The sequence below is a fragment of the Thamnophis sirtalis genome, unplaced genomic scaffold (assembly GCF_051295495.1).
Source record: "Thamnophis sirtalis isolate CommonGarterSnake01/CBP01778 unplaced genomic scaffold, rThaSir2_p1.2 scaffold_2, whole genome shotgun sequence".
Lineage (NCBI taxonomy): Eukaryota > Metazoa > Chordata > Lepidosauria > Squamata > Natricidae > Thamnophis > Thamnophis sirtalis.
In genome coordinates this window covers 109396754-109423364 of record NW_028261382.1, presented here as the reverse complement: position 1 = coordinate 109423364, position 26611 = coordinate 109396754, and the positions used below count along the sequence as shown (strand labels likewise).

At 40.7% G+C, this 26611-nt stretch overlaps 1 protein-coding gene across 1 annotated transcript in view; it reads right to left on the bottom strand.

The window, feature by feature from the left end:
- KCNQ3 (potassium voltage-gated channel subfamily Q member 3) overlaps window positions 1-26611 on the bottom strand; it is a 176735-nt gene that overhangs the window by 9460 nt on the left and 140664 nt on the right. The window contains exons 4-11 of the mRNA XM_087706674.1: window positions 24738-24910; window positions 23147-23299; window positions 21442-21552; window positions 19240-19335; window positions 11255-11349; window positions 9241-9264; window positions 8439-8626; window positions 3024-3126 (exon numbers count right to left, since the gene is read on the bottom strand). Of these exons, the coding sequence (XP_087562800.1) occupies window positions 3024-3126; window positions 8439-8626; window positions 9241-9264; window positions 11255-11349; window positions 19240-19335; window positions 21442-21552; window positions 23147-23299; window positions 24738-24910 (943 nt within the window). The remainder of the gene's footprint in view (window positions 1-3023; window positions 3127-8438; window positions 8627-9240; window positions 9265-11254; window positions 11350-19239; window positions 19336-21441; window positions 21553-23146; window positions 23300-24737; window positions 24911-26611) is intronic.

The window sequence follows — 26611 nt, the reverse complement described above, 5'->3', positions numbered from 1 at the left end:
TTATAACAATATATAAAAACTAATAATATTATATCTAGTATCTATTACCTTTCTGTTGAAAGATAATTATCTATTATCTTTCAACCAGAATAGATCACTGTAAATAAATCTATAAATATAAATCTATTATCTAATCTTTGAACCAGATGTTCAGGCTGGGTTTGGCATTTTTGGTCTACCTATTGAGTCCTTACCAAGGATCTGGGCTAGGCAAAACTGGATGTTTAACGGTGTTGCAGATATTATCCCCGGATGGAAACTATTCCAAGTAAAGTCGCCTTCTGCAATTGACTGATGGTGAATGTGTCAATGCCTCTAGTGTTCAAGAGGTGCTTCCGTTGTTTTGGGATTGCACCCAAGGCCCCTATGACTATGGGTACCACCCTTGCTTGCCTTTGCCAGTCGTTCTATTTCTATTTGTAGGTCTTCATATTTTGTTACATTCTCCAATTCTTTCTCTTCTGTGCTGCTGTCTCTAGGCACTGCCACATTCACTATCCAGACTTTTTTTTTGTCTTTTTTATCGACAACTGTTAAATCTGGGGTGTTATGTGGTGGGTGCCTGTTGTTGTTGTTGTTGTTGTTGTTATGGTTCATTGCACAGTCAGCCAAATGTTTAGACTGCATTTGGAAATACTACTGTAGTCTTTGTTGACCTGGGCAATGACCAATCCAATATGGATTTCTTTAAATTACCACATTTTTCATGGGAGACACACTCTTCATCTCGCTCCTTTGATGAGACTTGTCCAATATCGTTAAACCTCTGGCATAGCTCTCATCTTCCTCAGAGCACGTAAGACATACAACCACAGAGAGAGAGAGAGAGAGAGAGAGAGAGAGAGAGAGAGAGAGAGAGACAGACAGACAGACAGACAGACAGACAGACAGACAGACTGACACAGAAAGAGAGAGAAAGAGAAAGAAAGGAAGAAATAAATAAAGAAAAAAGAAAAAAGAAAGAAAAAGAGTGAGAGAGAGATGAAAGAAAAAAGAAAAAAGGGACAGAGAGACAAAAGGAAGGAGAGAGAGAGAGAGAGAAAGAGAGAGAAAGAAAACACGTTGCCGGCAAGCCACTCCCACCAGGTCACATGGCCGGCAAGCCATTCCCACAAAGGAGGCCACACCCACAGAGTAGGTTCCAAAAAAATTTGAAACCACCACTGAACCACATCAAGGTAATGCCTCCTTGGTGGATTATTATTAATTAGTTTTATATGCCACCCATCTCGCTGTCCAGTGACTCAAATGCATTTTGGCCCACTAAAACGTAAAAAAAAAAGGATTGAGTTTGATTCTAGGGGATGGTGCTCACCTCCTTTCCTAGCCAAGGGAGCCAGCATAGTCCAAAGACATTTCCATGGTCATGTAGCCAGTGTGAGTGTACACGGAAGGGCACAGAACTCTGTTACCTTCCCACCAAAGTGGTACCTATTTATCCACTTGCATTTGCATGCTTTCAAACTGCTAGGTGGGCAGGAGCTGCGGCAACGGATGGGATGGGAGCTCATCCCATCGCATGGTCGTTGGGTCTCAAATTGCCATCCTTACAGTTGACAAGCCCAATGTCCGAACCACTAGGTCAACACCCCCCCACTTGCTCACAAAGTACTCCATAACACTCCCTCGTGGGGTTTGACCCTCAATAAAGAAAGAATCAAATGTTGCTGGATTTTCAGTGATGTACTCTATATCCACTTTTGCACTTTCAGCCCAACTATGGGGAAGATGAGAACTAAAGACCAAACACATCTGGAAAGCTGCAGATTGGCAAAACTGTCTTGATTGCAACTGCTTGAAATGTATGTGATTGACATTGCTGAACTATTTTTTTTTCAAAATTGTAAACAGGTTTTTAAATACACGCATACGCAATGCAGTTGTGGTGGCCCACCAGAGGAGGTGTGGTTTTGCATGCTGCCTGCATCCTGCGGTTAGGACTTCGCTTGTTGCATGGAGCAATTGCTGGCATACCATGGATCAAGGGTGGTCCATGGACTAGCAGCTGGAAACCCCAGACCTACACAGCTCCAAGACTTTTATCAATAGAGGTAGTCCTTGATTTATGACAGTTCATTTAAATGTGGGTGCTTGATCGACAGCTCCAGTTGGATTGGCAGTATTGTGGCCTGCCAGTGGCCAGTGGAGCTGGCAGCAGAGGTGGACAGTGAGGAGGTTGGGAGGAACATGGGCCAGTCCTGGAGTCTGGGGAAGGCTCAGACGAGGGCTCTGCATCGGAGGCAGAGACGGGGCCAAGGCCGTCTGGCAGTGATCAGGTGCCTACGGAGCTAGGCAGCAGTGAGGCAGAGGAACAGCTGGAGCCTATTCCCAGTGTGCACATGTGCAGAGCGGCCAGAAGAAAAGAAAAGCTTAGAAATCAGGGTCGACTTGGGCGTAAAGCCACAGGTGGACGGTGAATGTCCCCTCCCATAGGAAATGAAAGAGGAGCTAAAGAGGAGTGGGCTTTTGCAGGAAACAATTCATTCAATTCAACAATTCAAGAGCCAAGGTGGCGCAGTGGTTAAATGCAGCACTGCAGGCTACTGCTAGATCAGCAGGTCAGCGGTTCAAATCTCACCGGCTCAGGGTTGACTCAGCCTTCCATCCTTCCGAGGTGGGTAAAATGAGGACCCAGATTGTTGGGGGCAATATGCTGACTCTCTGTAAACCGCTTAGAGAGGCCTGAAAGGCCTATGAAGCGGTATATAAGTCTACTGCTATTCGTTCGTTCATTTCAGGAGTGTGAAGATCTGTCCATGAATCTCAGAGACTCTGTGCCAAGTCTTTCCTTGCACTGCACTGCGTTTGCTAAATATTTACATGGCACCTTTCCAAGCTAGATAATGTCTGTGGTCATAAATTCACCTTTAAAAGACTGTTCACCAGGCCTTTGCTGAATGGGAGTTGAGAGCAATTCACATTCATTTAATAAAAGAGATTTTGCCAGGACCAGGGACCTGCTTCGTGCTTTTTGGGGAAGCCTAGGTCAGTACAGCAGTATTGGCAAGCAGCTCAATATTTACCTAACAGCTCGGATGATAATCTTCAGTGTGGGGATGAGATCTTCCATGAGGAGCTCATTGCTGTATCCCCTGTCTTCTGCCAGGGGGTCCCCTGTCCCAGCATCTAAAATAATGGATACGGATGGATACAGATAAGATAATCCAGATGCAAAAGAGATTAGGACAATGGGAATTAGCTCATTCAATATCCAAACAATTTATTCAGGCTGGAATCACTTAAAATCATGGATCCTGAACATTCTCCAGTTCAAATACCCAGTACAGGTAGTCCTCAACTTATAACAGTTTATTCAGTGACCGTTTGAAGTTATAACAGCACTAGGACAAGTGGTTTATGACCACTTTTCACATTTATGACCGTCGTAGCGTCCCCAGGGTCACATGATTAACATTCAGATGCTTGACAACTGGTTCACATTTATGACGGTTGCCGTTTCCCAGGGTTAGTGATCCCCTTTTGCGACTGAAAACCAGTTTCGCTTAACAACTGTGTGACTAATTTAACAACTGCAGCGATTCATTTAACAGAAAGTCGTAAAAGGGGGCAAAACTCACTTAACAAATTTCCCACTTAGCAACATAAATTTCGGGGTCAATTGTGGTTGTAAGGCAAGGTAGAAAAAAATTAATATGTTAGATTCAGTGTGCCTAACTATTCTGGGTACCATCATTTCCTTTACATAGAAAAGAAGTTAGTACACTAGAACAGTGTTTCCCAACCTTAGCAACTTGAAGATGTCCGGACTTCAACTCCCAGAATTCCCCAGCCAGCGAATGCTGGCTGGGGAATTCTGGGAGTTGAAGTCCGGACATCTTCAGATTGCCAAGGTTGGGAAACACTGCACTAGAACCTCTGGTCCAGTGGTGAAATTCATTTTTTTTTACTACTGGTTTTTTGGCTGTGGCCTGGTGGGCATGGTGTGGCTTGGTGGGTGTGGCTTGGTGGGCATGACAGGGGAAGGATACTTCAAAATCTGCATTCGCACCCCACTCCAGGGGAAGGATACGGCAAAATCTCCAATCCAATCCCACTCCAGGGGAAGGATACGACAAAATCTCCAATCCAATCCCACTCCAGGGGAAGGATACTGCAAAATCTCCAATCCAATCCCACTCCAGGGGAAGGATACTGTAAAATCTCCATTCCCACCACATTCCAGGGGAAGGATACTGCAAAATCTCCATTCCCATCCCACTCCAGGGGAAGGATACTGCAAAATCTCCAATCCAATCCCACTCCAGGAGAAGGATACTGCAAAATCTCTAATCCAACCCCACTCCAGGAGAAGGATGCGGCAAAATCTCCAATCCAATCCCACTCCAGGAGAAGGATACTGCAAAATCTCCAATCCAATCCCACTCCAGGAGAAGGATACTGCAAAATCTCCAATCCAACCCCACTCCAGGAGAAGGATACTGCAAAATCTCCAATCCAATCCCACTCCAGGAGAAGGATACTGTAAAATCTCCAATCCAATCCCACTCCAGGAGAAGGATACGGCAAAATCTCCAATCCAATCCCACTCCAGGAGAAGGATATTGTAAAATCTCCAATCCAACCCCACTCCAGGAGAAGGATACGGCAAAATCTCCAATCCAATCCCACTCCAGGGGAAGGATACTGCAAAATCTCCAATCCAATCCCACTCCAGGAGAAGGATACGGCAAAATCTCCAATCCAATCCCACTCCAGGGGAAGGATACTGTAAAATCTCCAATCCAATCCCACTCCAGGGGAAGGATACTGTAAAATCTCCAATCCAATCCCACTCCAGGAGAAGGATACTGCAAAATCTCCAATCCAATCCCACTCCAGGAGAAGGATACTGCAAAATCTCCAATCCAATCCCACTCCAGGAGAAGGATACTGCAAAATCTCCAATCCAACCCCACTCCAGGAGAAGGATGCGGCAAAATCTCCAATCCAACCCCAATCTAGGCGAAGGATACTGCAAAATCTCCAATCCAACCCCACTCCAGGGGAAGGATACTGCAAAATCTCCAATCCAACCCCACTCCAAGGGAAGGATATTGCAAAATCTCCAATCCAACCCCAATCTAGGCGAAGGATACTGTAAAATCTCCAATCCAATCCCACTCCAGGGGAAGGATACTGCAAAATCTCCAATCCAACCCCACTCCAGGCGAAGGATACTGTAAAATCTCCAATCCAATCCCACTCCAGGGGAAGGATACTGCAAAATCTCCAATCCAATCCCACTCCAGGGGAAGGATACTGCAAAATCTCCAATCCAACCCCACTCCAGGGGAAGGATACTGTAAAATCTCCATTCCCTCCCACTCCAGGGGAAGGATACTGCAAAATCTCCATTCCCTCCCACTCCAGGGGAAGGATACTGCAAAATCTCCATTCCCATCCCACTCCAGGGGAAGGATACTGTAAAATCTCCAATCCAACCCCACTCCAGGGGAAGGATACTGCAAAATCTCCAATCCAACCCCACTCCAGGAGAAGGATACTGCAAAATCTCCAATCCAACCCCACTCCAGGGAAAGGATACCGTAAAATCTCCAATCCAATCCCACTCCAGGGGAAGGATACCGTAAAATCTCCAATCCAACCCCACTCCAGGGGAAGGATACTGCAAAATCTCCAATCCAACCCCACTCCAGGGGAAAGATACTTGAAAATCTCCATTCCCATCACACTCTGAGGCCAGCCAAAGGTGGCATTTGCTGGTTCTCCAAACTACTCAAAATTTCCACTACTGGTTCTCCAGAACCTGTCAGAACCTGCTGGATTTCACCCCTGGTCTGGTCACGAACGCTTCTGTCCACAACCAAATCAGGCTCCAACCAAAAAATTCACATTTTTTTCACAGCTAATTTCCCCTTCTGTGCCATTTTTTTTTGTAAGCGCCAAATTTCCAAAATTAGATTTGGGTCATGACCAAATTGGGTTGCGACCAAAGTTATGGAATGAATTCTGATCATGACCAGAGGTTCTACTGTATGTACCATTCTTGATTCTGTATGTTTCTCCAATACTTTTGTTTACTTTTTTCAAAAATTCCCTTCTCTAGATAATTAAAGCAGCTGCCACATTTTTTCAGAATCAGGCAGCTGCTTTATAAGGTGCCCTTGGCTGTCTCTCTTCCTTCTCTTCTGTCGCTGTGCACAGACAGCCAGGAACAGATTTACAGTTCAACTACGTGAACCTGGAAATTGGAGCTCATGATGCAAAAAGATTCAAAGGTAAGTGCTTTGTTCATTTTGTACATTTGCACGTAAGAGCTTTCTACTCTTGAGACTTCAAGAGTCTCATTCTCAACAAATCTTCCAGTTCAAAGCACTTATCTTTGAGGAACGAAGGGGGCTGCAGGCTAGAAGAAAAGATCAACGCCCTTGTAATAGGATAGAAGAAGATAGGATAGGATAGGATAGGATGGGATGGGATGGGATGGGATGGGATGGGATGGGATGGGATGGGATGGGATGGGATGGGATGGGATGGGATGGGATGGTACGGGACAGGGCAGAGCAGGGCAGGACAGGACAGGACAAGTCAGGAAAGGGCAGGGCAGGGCAGGACAGGACAGAACAGGATGGGACAGGACAGGACAGGATAGAACAGGGCAGGGCAGAACAGGACAGGACAGGATAGGATAGAACAGGACAGGATAAGACAGGACAGGACAGGATAGAACAGGGCAGGACAGGACAGGACAGGACAGGATAGGACAGGACAGGACAGGATAGAATAGGGCAGGGCAGGACAGGACAGGATAGGATAGGACAGGACCGGGCAGAGCAGAACAGGACAGGATAGAACAGGACAGGACAGGACTGGGCAGAGCAGAACAGGACAGGACAGGACAGGATAGGATACGATAATACTGACTTGCAAGCAGTCTGTGTTTATGACGGCTGCAGTGTCCCAGGAATGCCATTTGCAAGCTTCCCAGGCAACTTCCTACAAGCACAGTCCATGGGGAATGCAGAGTTCGCTTAACAACTGTGTGGTTCATTTAACGGCGGCTGTGATTTGCTTAGCAACTATGGCAGAAAAGGTCACTAAATGGACATGCCTCGCTTAACAACCGCTTTGTTAGCAATGGAAATTCTGGTCCGAAATGTGGTTGTAAGTGCAGTCATCCGTTTCAATTCAGCTCAGAAGAAAAGTCGGCAAAATAAATAAAGCAGATTAAATAAGTATGCAGGGATTCTAGGCTGGTCTCTCTTTTGACTCTGCCTCCTCAGGTTCTGCCACCTGCTCCTGCAACTACACTCTAAGAAAGTTTACATATACAGAGAGAGGGGGAAGGGAGGGAGGGGGGGAAGGAAGAAAGATGGGGAGGGACGAAGGAGGGAGAGAGAGAGAGAAAGAGAAAGAAAGAAAGAAAGAAAGAAGGGAGGGAGGGAGGGAGGGAGGGACAAAGGATGGAGAAAGAAAGAAAGAAAGATAGGATGCAGGGAGGAATGAAGGAGGGAGAGAGAGAGAGAAAGAAAAAAGAAAAAAAGAAAGAAAGAAAGATGGGACAAAGGAGGGAGAGAGAAAGAAAAAGAGAGGAAAAAAGAGAGAGAAAAAGAAAAAGAAAGAAAAAAGAAAGAAAGAAAGAAAGAAAGGAGGGAGGGAGGGAGGGACAAACGATGGAGAGAGAAAGAAAGAACGAAAGATAGGATGCAGGGAGGAATGAAGGAGGGAGAGAGAGAGAGAAAGAAAAAAAGAAAGAAAAAAAGAAAGAAAAAAAGAAAGAAAAAAAGAAAGAAAAAAAGAAAGAAAAAAAGAAAGAAAAAAAGAAAGAAAAAAAGAAAGAAAAAAAGAAAGAAAAAAAGAAAGAAAAAAAGAAAGAAAAAAAGAAAGAAAAAAAGAAAGAAAGGCGGGACAAAGGAGGGAGTGAGAGAAAGAAAAAGAGAGCAAAAAAGAGAGAGAAAAAGAAAAAGAAAAAAAGAAAGAAAGAAAGAAAGGAGGGAGGGAGGGAGGGACAAAGGATGGAGAGAGAAAGAAAGAACGAAAGATAGGATGCAGGAGGATCGAAGGAGGGAGAGAGGGAGAGAGAAAGAAAAAAAGAAAGAAAAAAAGAAAAAAAGGCGGGACAAAGGAGGGAGAGAAAAAAAAGAGAGAGAAAAAGAGAGAGAAAGAAAAAAGAAGAAAAGAAAGAAAGAAAGAAAGGAGGGAGGGCTGAAGGATGGAGAGAGAAAGAAAGAACGAAAGACAGGATGGAGGGAGGGAGGTATAAAGGAGGGAGGGAGAGAGAAAGAAAAAGAAAGAAAAAAAGAAAGAAAGGCGGGACAAATGAGAGAGGGAGAAAGAAAAAGAGAGAGAAAGAGAGAAAGAGAGAAAGAGAGAAAGAGAGAAAGAGAGAAAGAGAGAAAGAGAGAAAGAAAGAAAGAAAGAAAGAAAGAAAGAAAGAAAGAAAGAAAGAAAGAAAGAAGGAAAGGAAGTTAGTTTACCTTCTGAGCTTTGCCAGAATGCATAAGCTTTCATTCGGAAGGCTGTTCGCAATCGATCTCGGTTAATCAGCACAACGTTCTTGGACTCTTTGGAAGGACTTTCTTCAATTGCCTCTACATTCAGAGGAGTAAACAGCTTCCCTTTAGGATTGCTACCACGAACCCGATCCAAGAGACCCAGCTTCTGGCTAAAAAAGATAAGAAAAAGGATCAACTTTTTCCCCCCCACATCCAGGTGGTGTGAACGTCAGGTGGGTAACAACAGCCAGGGACGTTCTTCTTTGCGCCATTAAATTGGCCACTGAAATCTGATGGGGAAAAAAATGACTCTCTGTGTGTGTGTATGCGCGCATAAACACACACACAACTATTTTTCCTGTTCTTTTTCTTTAAAAATGCGTGGGGGGGTGTTAAGCAGGGGTCCATGCATTCTACTTTTGTCTTAGGCATAAAAATCAGCTGGGTGACTTTGAACCAGTGATGGGATTCAAATTATTTAACAATCGGTTCTCTGCCTTAACCTAAATAAAAGAGATTTTATCGGGACGAGAATTCTGCTTCATGATCTTGTGAGCCCTCGGTCAGAACACATAAGTCCATTTTTTCAGTGTCGAATGGTCACTGAGCAAATGGTTGTAAGTCAAGGACCGACTGTATTGTGTTCTACCGATACGTCTGCCTTAAAATTTGTAAATGCTGTCTCTTAAGCGTCGCTTCCCCCAACCTCCATAACTCATCTGAAGGAAGCCACCTTAGAAAAGCATGCTCTACTGAAAGGAACACCAAGATCCGAAGTACATACCTGGTTCCATCCACTTGCTCTTTCCTTTGGGAAGATGGAAACAGAGAGAAAAAAGTGAGAACAAAAGTGTGGGGGGGAAGGGGGAATTAGCGTTATTGGTTTTGACATCTGGCAGCTACATTTCATATCATAGTTAACCCAGTTACAGGATTAAAAATGAGATACGTTTCAATGGCATGTTCCAGTTTGTATTAATCCAATGGTTTTACCTTGCACAATAGGCTGAGATACAATAAGCGAAATGAGGTTAAAACTAACCAAGCTGTTACAAAATACCAATGCTACATGGTTTCATTAAGCCTGTTGTGCAAAGTCTGCCAATAAGGATTCTACACAGACATTTTTTCCCCCTACTCTTTTCTGGAAACTTAAACCCACAATTGAGCCCAATATTTATGTTGCTAAGTGAGAAATTTGCTAAGTGAGTTTTGCCCCACTTTACAGCTTTCCTTGCCACTGTTGTTAAGTGAATCATTTCAGTTTTTATGGTTCTTCAATCATATAAACCCATAGTAATAGCAATAGCAGTTAGACTTATATACCGCTTCATAGGGCTTTCAGCCCTCTCTAAGCGGTTTACAGAGTCGGCATATTGTCCCCACAATCTGGGTCCTCATTTTACCCACCTCGGAAGGATGGAAGGCTGAGTCAACTCTGAGCCGGTGAGATTTGAACCGCCGAACTGCAGAACTAGCAGTCAGCTGAAGTGGCTGCAGTACTGCACCCTAACCACTGCGCCACCTCGGCTCTATAATCCTGCCACCATGGGGTTTGGGCTACATGAGGATCCTCCCAAAGGTGTTTTTTTTTTCCAAGAGGCAGTTGGATGCTCTGGTTTTTCTTTGAAGATGTTTCGCTTCTCATCTGAGAAGCTTCTTCAGCTCTGACTGGATGGTGGGGAATTGAAGTTGTTATACTCCTTGCAGAGAGCTGGTCATTTGCCTTCTTTTCATAAACTTCATAAATTCACAAATGCATGGCACAACATAGGAGAACAAACCCATCAGGACAAGATTCAGCAGTCCATCTGCATTTAAAAGACAAAGTCCACTCTTTTGAAGACATCCAAGTCCACATTTTGGACAGAGAGGACAGTTGGTTTGAAAGAGGAGCCAAAGAGGCCATCTATGTCAAAGTTGAACAGCCCTTTCTCAACAGATGGGAGGGATACGACATCATCTCTCTCCAGTTTACAACACAGTCCTTTCAACAGTTCCAAGAAGGCTCCACACTCAATTCATACTATCACCAGGTGACCCTAATGACTCAGATAGACCTCCAGATGGCCTCAATGACTCTCTAAAAGAATGCAAATGACCAGTTGTCTGCAAGGAGTACAAATCCTTCCACTCCCCATCATCCTGTCAGGGCTGAAGAAGGTTCTTGGATGAGAAATGAAATGTCTTCCAAGAAAAACCAGAAAGTCCAGTTGCCTCTTGAAAAAGCACCTTTGGGAGAACCATAGCAATAGCAGTAGCAATAGCAGTTAAGACTTATATACCGCTTCATAGGGCTTTCAGCCCTCTCTAAGCGGTTTACAGAGTCAGCATATCGCCCCCACAGTCTGGGTCCTCATTTCACCCACCTCGGAAGGATGGAAGGCTGAGTCAACCTTGAGCCGGTGAGATTAGAACCGCTGAACTGTAGATAACAGTCAGCTGAAGTGGCCTGCAGAACTGCACCCTAACCACTGCGCCACCTCGGCTCTGATGACCTGGATGACTGAGAACTCCATAGACATACGGATCTTAATACAAAGAACCTGTTCACTGTTAAGAATACAAAATATCTTCCAAATTGAGGTTCCTTCCTAGATCTGAACTCCCATAACCCTCAGGTAGCAAGAAGGCCCCGAAGGAGGGATCTTCAGGTGATAACAACATTCTTCCCCCCACTTTTCCATTACAAAGTTGGTCCTTTCACATGTTCTCCTCCCCAGCTTGGCTTAGACAATCCTTCAAAAGAACTTAAGTTGAGACACTGATCCAAAAATGTCCCAATGTACAGAACTTACCTGAAATATGGGAATGATACCACAGTCTCGTAAAATCTCCAGGTGGCAACGAGATCTATCCTATTAGGATTAGTTGCGTAGTACCTCCACGCAGCCTAGAGAACACAAGAGAAGCATGAGAAAAATGGGGTCCTTCTATGCGTATGTCTAATAAACAAATGTTATGGGGGAAATTTAATCGATTATCTAAGTATTGAGTATTAATCAACTAAATAGACTGAGCAATGCAAGGGACAAAATCTGGACTGTGACTGATTCTTCATTTCCTGCATTTGAAGGTTGTTACAATCACCCTTTTCCCGGCCAGCAAAGCAAAATGAAACTTCCAAACCCAATTAAACCCATTTTTTTTTTAAAAAAAAGAGTCCTTGGGAGAAGGGTGGCATCTAAATCTAATAAACCTAAACCTAAACTTCAGACCACATGGGTGAAAAGTAGGGCAGATATATGATGCAATATATCTGCTGAGTCCAAAGCCTCTTCTGAACTTGGAGCTGAAGTACTATCAATAGATAAGAGGAAGAATAGGAGTAGGGGAGAGGCAAGGGAAGAAGAAAGGGGAAGGAGAGGAGGAAGGAAGTAGAGAAGGGAGAGAGGAAATAAAGGGAAAATAAGGTGGTGTTAAAACAGGCAGATGGGACGGTAAATAAAGCAACTCAAACTGTATATTATAACCTTTTAAATGGAATAACAAACGTATAAGAATGACAAATGTAAAGAAGAAGAATAACTATGTAAATGTATACCTATAATTGTATATAAGAGAATAAACTGTATATTATAACCTTTTAAATGGAATAACAAATGTATAAGAATGACAATGTAAAGAAGAAGAATAACTATGTGAATGTATACCTATAATTGTATATAAGAGAATAAACTGTATATTATAACCTTTTAAATGGAATAACAAATGTGTAAGAATGACAAATGTAAAGAAGAAGAATAACTATGTGAATGTATAGCTATAATTGTATATAAGAGAATAAACTGTATATTATAACCTTTTAAATGGAATAACAAATGTATTAGAAAGACAATGTAAAGAAGAAGAATAACTATGTGAATGTATAGCTATAATTGTATATAAGAGAATAAACTGCATATTATAACCTTTTAAATGGAATAACAAACATATAAGAATGACAAATGTAAAGAAGAAGAATAACTACAGGGCGGGGCATAACCTTTTCCTAGGGGGTCACAGCAAGATCGACAGCAGTTTACAACTTCCGCGACACCTCATTTTAAAGCCCATAAAAAACTGAATTGAATGAGCTATTAAATGTTAAATTTGCTTTAAGAATGGCTGGAAAATTCGATTCGGAAATGCAAATGCGACTCAGCAATTGTTAAAGGAAAACAATGTCGAATTTTGGGGCAATGACGTCTGGCCGGGAAATTCGCCAGATCTCAATCCGGCAGAGAACATTGGGGCCATAATTAAGGATTAAGGATGAAGTGGAAGCTCTGATGATTCAGGAGCAAGGTCAAAATCGATATTTGGTTGAAACTTTGAGAATGAATTTGGAAACTGTGTTGAAAAATCTGGAAAATCGAACGGAACTGTTTGAAGATTTGTTGTGTTCTTATCCACCTCGTTTGAATGCTGTTCGAAGGGCTAATGGTGGTCATACTGACTATTAAATCGTGTCAATAAACTCAGTTTTTGATGGGCTTTCGAATGGTGTATGAATTATTTGTGTTGTTATTACAAGTGTTGCTGTGACCCCCTAGGAAAAGGTTATGCCCCGCCCTGTATGTGAATGTATACCTATAATTGTATATAAGAGAATAAACTGCATATTATAACCTTTTAAATGGAATAACAAATGTATAAGAATGACAATGTAAAGAAGAAGAATAACTATGTGAATGTATACCTATAATTGTATATAAGAGAATAAACTGCATATTATAACCCTTTAAATGGAATAACAAATGTATAAGAATGACAAATGTAAAGAAGAAGAATAACTATGTAAATGTATAGCTATAATTGTATATAAGAGAATAAACTGCATATTATAACCTTTTAAATGGAATAACAAATGTATAAGAATGACAAATGTAAAGAAGAAGAATAACTATGTGAATGTATAGCTATAATTGTATATAAGAGAATAAACTGCATATTATAACCTTTTAAATGGAATAACAAACGTATAAGAATGACAAATGTAAAGAAGAAGAATAACTATGTGAATGTATACCTATAATTGTATATAAGAGAATAAACTGCATATTATAACCTTTTAAATGGAATAACAAATGTATAAGAATGACAAATGTAAAGAAGAAGAATAACTATGTAAATGTATAGCTATAATTGTATATAAGAGAATAAACTGCATATTATAACCTTTTAAATGGAATAACAAATGTATAAGAATGACAAATGTAAAGAAGAAGAATAACTATGTGAATGTATACCTATAATTGTATATAAGAGAATAAACTGCATATTATAACCCTTTAAATGGAATAACAAACGTATAAGAATGACAAATGTAAAGAAGAAGAATAACTATGTAAATGTATAGCTATAATTGTATATAAGAGAATAAACTGCATATTATAACCTTTTAAATGGAATAACAAATGTATAAGAATGACAAATGTAAAGAAGAAGAATAACTATGTGAATGTATACCTATAATTGTATATAAGAGAATAAACTGCATATTATAACCTTTTAAATGGAATAACAAATGTATAAGAATGACAAATGTAAAGAAGAAGAATAACTATGTGAATGTATACCTATAATTGTATATAAGAGAATAAACTGCATATTATAACCCTTTAAATGGAATAACAAATGTATAAGAATGACAAATGTAAAGAAGAAGAATAACTATGTGAATGTATACCTATAATTGTATATAAGAGAATAAACTGCATATTATAACCTTTTAAATGGAATAACAAATGTATAAGAATGACAAATGTAAAGAAGAAGAATAACTATGTGAATGTATACCTATAATTGTATATAAGAGAATAAACTGCATATTATAACCTTTTAAATGGAATAACAAATGTATAAGAATGACAAATGTAAAGAAGAAGAATAACTATGTAAATGTATAGCTATAATTGTATATAAGAGAATAAACTGCATATTATAACCTTTTAAATGGAATAACAAACGTATAAGAATGACAAATGTAAAGAAGAAGAATAACTATGTGAATGTATACCTATAATTGTATATAAGAGAATAAACTGCATATTATAACCTTTTAAATGGAATAACAAACGTATAAGAATGACAAATGTAAAGAAGAAGAATAACTATGTGAATGTATACCTATAATTGTATATAAGAGAATAAACTGCATATTATAACCCTTTAAATGGAATAACAAATGTATAAGAATGACAAATGTAAAGAAGAAGAATAACTATGTAAATGTATAGCTATAATTGTATATAAGAGAATAAACTGCATATTATAACCTTTTAAATGGAATAACAAACGTATAAGAATGACAATGTAAAGAAGAAGAATAACTATGTGAATGTATACCTATAATTGTATATAAGAGAATAAACTGCATATTATAACCTTTTAAATGGAATAACAAATGTATAAGAATGACAATGTAAAGAAGAAGAATAACTATGTGAATGTATACCTATAATTGTATATAAGAGAATAAACTGCATATTATAACCCTTTAAATGGAATAACAAATGTATAAGAATGACAAATGTAAAGAAGAAGAATAACTATGTAAATGTATAGCTATAATTGTATATAAGAGAATAAACTGCATATTATAACCTTTTAAATGGAATAACAAATGTATAAGAATGACAAATGTAAAGAAGAAGAATAACTATGTGAATGTATACCTATAATTGTATATAAGAGAATAAACTGCATATTATAACCTTTTAAATGGAATAACAAATGTATAAGAATGACAAATGTAAAGAAGAAGAATAACTATGTGAATGTATACCTATAATTGTATATAAGAGAATAAACTGCATATTATAACCTTTTAAATGGAATAACAAACGTATAAGAATGACAATGTAAAGAAGAAGAATAACTATGTGAATGTATACCTATAATTGTATATAAGAGAATAAACTGCATATTATAACCCTTTAAATGGAATAACAAATGTATAAGAATGACAAATGTAAAGAAGAAGAATAACTATGTAAATGTATAGCTATAATTGTATATAAGAGAATAAACTGCATATTATAACCTTTTAAATGGAATAACAAATGTATAAGAATGACAAATGTAAAGAAGAAGAATAACTATGTGAATGTATAGCTATAATTGTATATAAGAGAATAAACTGCATATTATAACCTTTTAAATGGAATAACAAACGTATAAGAATGACAAATGTAAAGAAGAAGAATAACTATGTGAATGTATACCTATAATTGTATATAAGAGAATAAACTGCATATTATAACCTTTTAAATGGAATAACAAATGTATAAGAATGACAAATGTAAAGAAGAAGAATAACTATGTAAATGTATAGCTATAATTGTATATAAGAGAATAAACTGCATATTATAACCTTTTAAATGGAATAACAAATGTATAAGAATGACAAATGTAAAGAAGAAGAATAACTATGTGAATGTATACCTATAATTGTATATAAGAGAATAAACTGCATATTATAACCCTTTAAATGGAATAACAAACGTATAAGAATGACAAATGTAAAGAAGAAGAATAACTATGTAAATGTATAGCTATAATTGTATATAAGAGAATAAACTGCATATTATAACCTTTTAAATGGAATAACAAATGTATAAGAATGACAAATGTAAAGAAGAAGAATAACTATGTGAATGTATACCTATAATTGTATATAAGAGAATAAACTGCATATTATAACCTTTTAAATGGAATAACAAATGTATAAGAATGACAAATGTAAAGAAGAAGAATAACTATGTGAATGTATACCTATAATTGTATATAAGAGAATAAACTGCATATTATAACCCTTTAAATGGAATAACAAATGTATAAGAATGACAAATGTAAAGAAGAAGAATAACTATGTGAATGTATACCTATAATTGTATATAAGAGAATAAACTGCATATTATAACCTTTTAAATGGAATAACAAATGTATAAGAATGACAAATGTAAAGAAGAAGAATAACTATGTGAATGTATACCTATAATTGTATATAAGAGAATAAACTGCATATTATAACCTTTTAAATGGAATAACAAATGTATAAGAATGACAAATGTAAAGAAGAAGAATAACTATGTAAATGTATAGCTATAATTGTATATAAGAGAATAAACTGCATATTATAACCTTTTAAATGGAATAACAAACGTATAAGAATGACAAATGTAAAGAAGAAGAATAACTATGTGAATGTATACCTATAATTGTATATAAGAGAATAAACTGCATATTATAACCTTTTAAATGGAATAACAAACGTATAAGAATGACAAATGTAAAGAAGAAGAATAACTATGTGAATGTATACCTATAATTGTATATAAGAGAATAAACTGCATATTATAACCCTTTAAATGGAATAACAAATGTATAAGAATGACAAATGTAAAGAAGAAGAATAACTATGTAAATGTATAGCTATAATTGTATATAAGAGAATAAACTGCATATTATAACCTTTTAAATGGAATAACAAACGTATAAGAATGACAATGTAAAGAAGAAGAATAACTATGTGAATGTATACCTATAATTGTATATAAGAGAATAAACTGCATATTATAACCTTTTAAATGGAATAACAAATGTATAAGAATGACAATGTAAAGAAGAAGAATAACTATGTGAATGTATACCTATAATTGTATATAAGAGAATAAACTGCATATTATAACCCTTTAAATGGAATAACAAATGTATAAGAATGACAAATGTAAAGAAGAAGAATAACTATGTAAATGTATAGCTATAATTGTATATAAGAGAATAAACTGCATATTATAACCTTTTAAATGGAATAACAAATGTATAAGAATGACAAATGTAAAGAAGAAGAATAACTATGTGAATGTATACCTATAATTGTATATAAGAGAATAAACTGCATATTATAACCTTTTAAATGGAATAACAAATGTATAAGAATGACAAATGTAAAGAAGAAGAATAACTATGTGAATGTATACCTATAATTGTATATAAGAGAATAAACTGCATATTATAACCTTTTAAATGGAATAACAAACGTATAAGAATGACAAATGTAAAGAAGAAGAATAACTATGTGAATGTATAGCTATAATTGTATATAAGAGAATAAACTGCATATTATAACCTTTTAAATGGAATAACAAACGTATAAGAATGACAAATGTAAAGAAGAAGAATAACTATGTGAATGTATACCTATAATTGTATATAAGAGAATAAAAAATTAAAAAAACTTTTTTTTAAAAAAAGTACTATCAACAGATAAGATCCCACTCGGAAGGTGGCTTAGCATCAGGGCTGGGAGCCTCCCGGTTTAAAAACCGATTCGCTGCCGGCACATGCGCAGTTTAGAGAAGCCTTCTGGATTACCGCTTGGGAAGGAAAACAGCTGAAGCGCAGCAATCCACTCTGCCGTGCGACTCAACTGAGAAGATAAAGGTTGGCAAAGCTTAAGACTTTAGGCTAATGACTCGCTTCACTCCACCTCCGCCTGCTCTCCTCCTACACCAGGAGTCTCCATACTGTTCTGAGCTAGGCTTTTCCAAAAAGCACAAAGCAGAGTCCTGGTCCCAACAAAATCCCTTTTATTAACCGAATGTGAATTCCTCTCATTCCCATTCAGCAAGGCCTGGCAAACAGTCTTTCAAAGGAGTAATTATGACCACAGACCTTATCTACCTTGGAAAGCTGCCCTGTGAATATTGTCCAAATGAGGTGCTGTGCAAGGAAAGGCTTGGCACAGAGTCTCTGAGAGTCACAGACAGATTTTCACACTCCTGAAATGAATCTAACAAACGAAGGAATTGTTCCCTGCAAAAGTCCATTCCCTTTTCCCTCCTCTTTTATTTCCTATGGGAGGGGCCAATCACCTTCCACCTGTGACTTTAGTCCCAAGTCTATCCTGGTTTCTGAGTGTTCTTTTCCTCTGGCAGCTCTGCGCATGCGCACACTGGGAACAGGCTCCAGCTGTTCCTCTGCCTCACTGCTGTCTAGCTACGTAGGCACCTGATCACGGACAGACCCGCTCAGCTCCATCACTGCCTCCGACGCAGAGCCCTCGTCCAAGCCTTCCCCAGCCTTCAGGACTGGCCCATGCCCCTCCCCAAACCTCCCCTGCTGGCCGCTGGTGGGCCACAACAAATATTTGGCAACTTGTAAGACTTTAAGCCAGCTGAGGAATTCTGGGAGTTGAAGTCCCTAGTCTTAAAGCTGCCAAGTTTGGAAGCCTCTATCCTACATTATAGCTTTCAAAGGCATGGTCATTATGTATGGGTTCTGTTCAGAATATAATCTAATGGTTGGGTTGGCAATATATAAATCATGTAACAATGCTATACTTGTTTCTTTAAATCATACTGTAAAATGTGATTGGTTGCTGTTTCCTCAATCATCCATAAGAGGGAGCCAGAATGACTGTTAGCTCTCTGTTCCTTAGATGCTGGGCTGATCTGATCTGAGTGCCGTGAGCTATTGTAAGTTTTGCAACTGTTAGCAAACTTTGAGTACTGGACTGTTTGTTTGATTATGGACTATGTTATTTGGATTATCCCTTAACTGAAAGACATCGATGACTGACTGTCTTATCCGTGTATGACTTGGACTGTTTGATGGATTCTGATACCTCTATTTCCACGAAAGTAAAGCCTATTTAAACTGCAGTGTCTCTGTATGCTGGTTTGTGTGTTCTCCAACACAACTCTCACAATGCTTCGCTGAACGTACTTGCTCTCCCAACGGGGAACTTACCTAACAGGTTCTAATCATGTGTTACAGAAAAGCAGGACGCACAAACCTGTATGAGCTCAGCTGCCGGTTTCCTTCTTTTTTCAAAGTGCTTTTGGCGATGTTGTTCCTGGACTTTTAGGGCCAATCCTGAACCCAAAATGCCCTGTAAGGCAAGATGAACAAATCAAAGCTTGAAATATTTCTTCGTGAAAAGCATAGGATGGGGGCGGGAGGGGGGGGGAAATCTCTTCCTCCAAGTGACCCCATAACAAAGAGTCAGAATTTGTTCTTTCTCCTATTTTTTTTCCCCAGGACAGCAGAAGCTGAACGAGGTTCAATGAAGCCTGGAGAAAGTGAGATATGAGATTCTGAATGCTCATAAAAATTATAGCGAGAAGAATATAAGCCATGTGGGACACTTTATCGCCTTCTGCTGTTGTTGGTACTTCCATAGTCAAGAATGCCAATTTCTTCCCTCTGTTCCGCCTTCCCTTTCCTTGGGACTCACCCAGGGGTCGGCAACCTTAAACAGTCAAAGAGCCACAAAGGTCCTAAATGGAAGGCCCCCCCCCCCTCAATTCTGGAGCTGACCAGAAGTCCGTTTCCCCCATCATAGAGTTTCCTCCTAGCACGGAATTCTTTTTCCTCTTCCTGTCCTAAACGAAAGCCTTATCAATTGTGGAGCCGACTGGTGACAGGGAGCCGCAGCAGTGGGATGAAAGAGCCACATGCGGCTCCAGAGCCACAGATTGCTGATCCCCTGGACTAACCAGTATCCCTTGGATTCAATATTCCAAATATGCCTCCTACTCACCAAGTTTGGGTGATATTTAACACGCCACCATTATTTTCCTGTGTTAGGATTTCTAGCTCCTCCTGTTTATTACCCATATCCTGTCTAACTATATACAGGTTATACTTACATTATGATTGTAATGGAGCTTGCATATTACAGTTGTACGTTATAATGGTGGTAAAACAATTTTATTGGGGGGGGGGTTGCAGCAGTCATAATGCGAACGTGATGGTTGTAAGTGCAAAAGCCATGGTTCATGATAGGTAGTCCTTCAATTTACGACCACAACTGAGGCACAAATTTCGGTTGCTAAACAAGACAGTTGTTAAGTGAGCTTTCAACCATTTCACAACATTTCTTGCCACAGTTGTTCAGGTGAATTGCTGCACTTGTTAAGTTTATCTCTTATGTGTCCTTCAGGGTGATGGGAAGAATTTCCTTTTAACAATTATTTCCCGAAAGAGAAGCAAATTTCACTGGCGTTCTCGTTAATACACAGGGTGTTCCTGAATGGTGTCTGTGTGACCGCAGGATGTGGTTTTTGTTCACTGTTTCATCACACAATCTCACCAGCAGTCGGCAGTTTCCATGACCTCCCATTAAATTTCACAAGATGATGCTCGGTAAAACCCCCATCTTCACTGAATAGAATAGAGCTGGAAGGGACCTTGAAGGTCTTCTAGTCCAGGCCCCGGCTCAAGCAGGAGACCCTATACCAGTGTTGGCAAACCTTTTGGGCACCAAGTGCTGAAACGGGAGCGTGTAAGCAGGGGAGGGCCGGAAACCAGAAGAGGAGTTCCCAAAAGTATTGGATAAGGATAAAAAAAGTGGATTGAAATAGATTTAAAGCCACAGCTATTTCTATTAGGCATGTTAACCGGGAAATATGATTTTATAACCCAATACTTAATACTACATTGTAATAACAGCGGCTAGAATCGTATATGCTCAAAATTGGAAAAATGGAAATATACCCACAGAGGAAATGGTAAGAAAGAAAGTATTAGACTGCGCTGAGATGGGCAGGTTGACAATGGGAATTAAAGACAAAGGAGAAACAGAATACTATTTTAATTTGGGAAGTATGGTATAAAGATGCAAAGATTCGATAATTAACAATGAAAGCCGATCAACAAATTAGAAATAAGTATAATGATAGACAGAAGAAGATATATTGTAAATAATATTATGGTAAGATGTTATAAAAATCTAAAATGTAAAATAAAATATCTAGAATGATAATTATTTAGAGATTTGTGTTAGAAATATGGAAACAATAGTTACGAACGTAATACTGTATACTGAGAGACATAATAGGATGGATAACGTAAAAAACTGCGGATATAACCAATATATTCAGTTGTTGCAAAGCTGAAACTGTGATGTAAAACGAAGAAAACTCTATAATAAAAATATTTTTTTTTTAAAAAAAAAAAGTTTTCAGGGCTTCAGGAAGTCCTGGATGACACTTACAGCCGGAAGAGCAAAAAAGGAAACTCCGATTAACGAAAATGCTGCTGCGATCAAGCGGCCTTCCCACGTTTTGGGTGTCTTGTCCCCATAGCCAATTGTTGCCAGCGTAATCTGTAGGGGAGAAGGTTTGGGACAGTCTGTAAGAGAGACAAAGCAAATGGGCAAGAAGAATGATTCCTTGGCATTTCCAGGTGCCCCCTTCCACCCCCAGATCTCTGCATCACACCTGACTGGTAAGCCTTGAGTTGCTACGCCCTGGAGGTTCCCTGGGGGTTTATTACTCTCTGTAAGGTTTTCAGTCTGTTGGAATACAGTGCAGAGTATTCCATTCTGCAAGTTTTGTTTTCACACAAGACTGTTCAATGTTTTCTCCTTCCTTCGTTCTCCTACTCTTCCCTCCATCCCTTCTTCCCTCCTCCCCATCCATCCATCCCTTACTCCTTCTTCTTTCATTCTTCCCTTCCTTCCTTCCTTTCCTTCCTTTGCCCATCTATCTCCCTCTTATCCCTCCCTCTCTCCTATCTATCTCTTTTCCTTCCTTCCTTCCTTCCTTCCTTCCTTCCTTCCTTCTCCTACTCTTCCTTTCTTCTTTCTTTCTCCTACTCTTCCCTCCATCCCTTTCCCCATCCATCCCCTACTCCTTCCTTCCTTCTTCCTTCCTCCCTTCTCTTATTGTTCCCTCCATCCCTTCTTCCCTCCTCCCCATCCATTCATCCCTTACTTCTTACTTCTTCCCTTTCTTCCCTTCCTTTGCCCATCTATCTCCCTCTTATCCCTCTCTCTCTCCCATCTCTGCTTTTTCCTTCTTTCCTTCTCCTACTCTTCCCTCCATCCCTTCCTCCCCATCCATCCATCCCCTATTCCTTCCTTCTTTCTTTCCTTCCTTCCTACCTTCCTTTGCTGACCCATCTTCCTTCTCTCCCCCCCATCCCTTTTTCCTTCCTTCCTTCCTTCCTTCCTCCATCCCTCCCTCCCCGCAACTGTTTCCCTTCCTTCTCCTACTCATCCCTCCCATCCATCTCCTTCCTTCCTTCCTTTCTTCCTTCCACCTATAACCAATACCACCCAGCAGCTGAGTTTACAGTACACGGGAATATTGGTTGTAAAATTCACCTATTACCTGAGTATCCATTCTAAGTCAAATCATAAAACACACAGAACCCTACACTCATCCTTCCTTCCTTCCTTCCTTCCTTCCTTCCTTCCTTCCTTCTCTCCTTGCTTCCACCTAAAACCAATACCACCCAGCAGCTGAGTTTACAGTACACGGGAATATTGGTTGTAAAATTCACCTATTACCTGAGTATCCATTCTAAGTCAAATCATAAAACACACAGAACCCTACACTCATCCTTCCTTCCTTCCTTCCTTCCTTCCTTCCTTCCTTCCTTCCTTCCTTCCTTCCTTCCACCTATAACCAATACCACCCAGCAGCTGAGTTTACAGTACACAGGAATATTGGTTGCAAAATTCACCTATTACCTGGGTATCCATTCTAAGTCAAATCATAAAACGCCAGAACCCCACACCCATCAATACTAACACACTACCCAGGTCTAGCAGACTGTACAACTAGGACTAACTGACCCGGGTCAGCAATGCAGTAGGAACACACAGCCCATGCACGCCCCACAAGGTAGAAAAATCCCACAATGTCCAGACAAAAGATCTGCAACAAATGAGCTTAGTCGCCGTTGATACTGACCAGTCCCCACCAGAGGGCGTCAGCATAGGTCCCAAACTCCTTGGTCTCTTTTCCATCCTCGTCTCTTTCAAGCACGTCCTTCTCCACCAGGTAAACCAGGAACGAGGAGAGAATAAGGGTTAAGAATCCAATGTACCAGGCAGTGATGAGCTCCTGCGAGAGAACAGATTGCCGTAAGCCAAAGGAAAACACTCCACCAAACCACGAGAGTCCTAATTTAAGCTAATTAAATGAAGTGGAGGAAGATTCTCAACCATCCAGGTAGTCTTGTCTGGAAGTGGTGTCATAGCAACTGGACTTCTTTTCCTTTTTAGGGGAGTTTGAAGTGTTATGCTGCTTATCCAGGTAGCTTCTTCAGTCAGTCCAAAGAAGGTACTTATCAACTCGCAAAGCATCCCTGGCCTGCTCTCGAGTTCCCATAGGCAAGGAGGATGGGGAACTGATGACGCAGCGTGGCAAGCACAAACAGAAGCACATTCCAGACATACCTTTCTCAAGGCTGTCTCCCAGGGTTACCTACAGCGGCTGGAGGGGAGTGATCTCTACAATCCGCAAAAGTGCTCCGTTTGAGAATGTGATTTATGACACACCCTGGGGGGTGGGGGGGGAAACAGGGTCATAATTGGGCCGTAGATTACATGAGGTCAGAGTTGACTTCACTTGAGTATGTGCTGACATGTTGCTCCTAATAAATAACTGGATTTCTTTTGAAGCTTGGCTCAAGGCTCATGGTTTAATTAGGCCATCCATTGGAACCCTGACAGCAAGCCAACTCTGACCCCATGTAATTTACGACCCAATTATGACCCTGTTTCCCCCCCCTCCCCCTCCCAGGGTGTATGTCATAAATCACATTCTGCAACGGAGCACTTTTGCGGGCTGTAGAGATAATAAATCGGCTGGGCCAATTTGCTCTATACAAAATACTAGTAACAATAATAGTATTATTTAACTGATGACACAGCATGGCAGCCACAAACAGAAGTACATTCCACACATATCTTTCTTAAGGCTGTCTCCCAGGTTACCCGCAGCAGCCGGAGGGGTGTGATTCTCTAAATATGTTGAAGGGAGGGGGATTTTTATTTTGTAAATAAAATTAACCCCCCCCCCCAAAATCCCTAAATTACTATGAATACTCAATCTGGACCAGCAGAGGTGCTTTATGGATAATTTATCCTTCATGGCTTTATTGCTTTCATTCTATTCTTCTTCCCTCATCTTCCCCATTTCCTTCTAGCACTGATGATGTTACCTAGTTGGGTAATGAAATGTCTGCAAGAAAACAAGCAAACTCAGAGAGCACTGGGGACCCCACAGTTCAAACTGAGCTACCAATCATCTTCTTTTAACGACCTCATAACCCTTGCAGGGTAGAGCCTGGGCAACTGAATGGAGCTAGTAGAGTCTATAATGGCCAGGTGCCCTCCCTGTAGTCAATGTGGAGTTTTGTTCAGCAGATATATCCAGAGAGATAAATATGTGCCTTTACCTGGGATCGAACTCACAGCCTCCTGATTGTGAGACCGAGAGCCCCACCTCTAGGCCACCGCACCACTCCAACCCTGAGCTACCAATATTCTCTCCTTACCTTGCTGTGTGCACAAATAGCTGATCCCAGAAGCTTCCAGGTGCCCCCTCTGCGGTCCATACGCAGCATCCTTAGGATCTGGAGGAAACGGAGGCTTCTCAGAGATGTAGCTAGGACATTGCCTTGATTGCCAACAGCTACTACGGGGACGGAGGCAATCAGCACGAAGATGTCTGCGCAGAGAGACAGAGAACAAATCTTGCCCGAAGAAAGGACCCAGGATTCATTTGAAAATAGACGGTATGAAAACCTAGATGTTCTGACCCAGCTCACCAAAGACAACAAATCCTCTGTATTTAAATCAATGATTTCTTCATTAGGAGCTCCAGCAGCCTCGGCAAAAAGTTTATCTCTCTCACATACACACAGCAGGCTAACAAGTCTGTCCAGCAGGGAGGAGAATAGTTATGTGCCACATCTATTCATCTCCTCCCCCTGCCTTTTATCCCCAGAGCTAGAGTGGGGCTTTGCTAGCAGGGTGGCTCTTTTATCCCAAGGACCGGCCCATAGATTTCCACTGCTCTCCTCTCCTCTGCCTTCTGGGCATCTGTGCGTCAGGGACTGGACTCAGCTGTTCCTCCTCTTCCTCATCAGCCACCTCCAGACCTGGATGCTGTTGAGTCTCCACCTGAGGGCTGACGGACGGCCCTGTCTCTGTCTCTGTGTCTATGTCTTTCTGTGTCTCTCTGTCTCTGTCTCTCTCTGTCTTTCTGTCTCTCGCTCTCTCTCTCTGTCTCTCTGTCTCTGTCTCTCTCTGTCTCTGTCTGTCTGTCATCTTTGTCTCTGTCTCTGTCTGTCTGTCTCTCTCTCTCTCTGCCTCTCTCTCTGTCTCTGTCTGTCTGTCTGTCTCTCTGCCTCTCTCTCCTGTGTCTCTCTCTCTGTCTCTCTGTGTCTCTCTCTGTCTCTGTCTGTCTGTCTCTCTCTCTCTGTCTTTCTGTCATCTTTGTCTCTGTCTCTCTCTGTCTCTGTCTCTCTCTGCCTCTCTCTCTCTCCTGTGTCTCTCTCTGTCTCTCTCTCTGTCTGTCTCTCTCTCTGTCTCTCTCCCTCCTGTGTCTCTCTCTGTCTCTCTCTCTGCCTCTGTCTCTCTCTGTCTCTCTCTGTCTGTCTGTCTCTCTCTCTGTCTCTCTCCCTCCTGTGTCTCTCTCTGTCTCTGTCTGTCTGTCTCTCTCTCTGTCTCTCTGTCTCTCTCTCTCTTCTGTCTCTCTCTCTCTGTGTGTGTGTGTCTCTCTCTCTCTGACACCTCCACTCCCTCTTCCCCCTCGGAGCTCCCAGGTTGCCTTGATGCTAACTCCCATGCCTCCTCCTCATCTGATTCCACTGCCGGATGGGCCAGTGGCCGATAGGCCACAACACTCTTTATTAAATATCTGTTTCAGGTTGATTTAGCTTCCTTGTTTGCAGTTTTACCTGCAGGAGTTGTTTTAGCATAATGATAATATCACCTACACCGGCGGCCCCTAACCTTTTGGGCATCAGGGACTGGAGAAAGGTGTTTTTTCCATTCACCGGAGAGGGCGTGGTTTTGCATGCTGCCTGCATCCTGTAGTTGGGACTTTGCTTGTTTGCACGGCATACCATGGATCAGTGGTGGTCCATGGATCGGGGGCTGGAAACCCCTGACCTACACAGCTCCAAGACTTTATCAATACAGGTAATCCTCGATTTATGACAGTTCATTTAAATGTGGGTGCTTGATTGACAGCTCCAGTTGGATTGGCAGTGTTGTGGCCCGCCAGCGACCAGTGGAACTGGCAGCAGATTCGGACAGTGAGGAGGTTGGGGAGGAACATGGGCCAGTCCTGGAGGCTGGGGAAGGCTCAGATGAGGGCTCTGCATCAGAGGCAGAGACGGGACCGATGCCGTCTGGCAGTTCT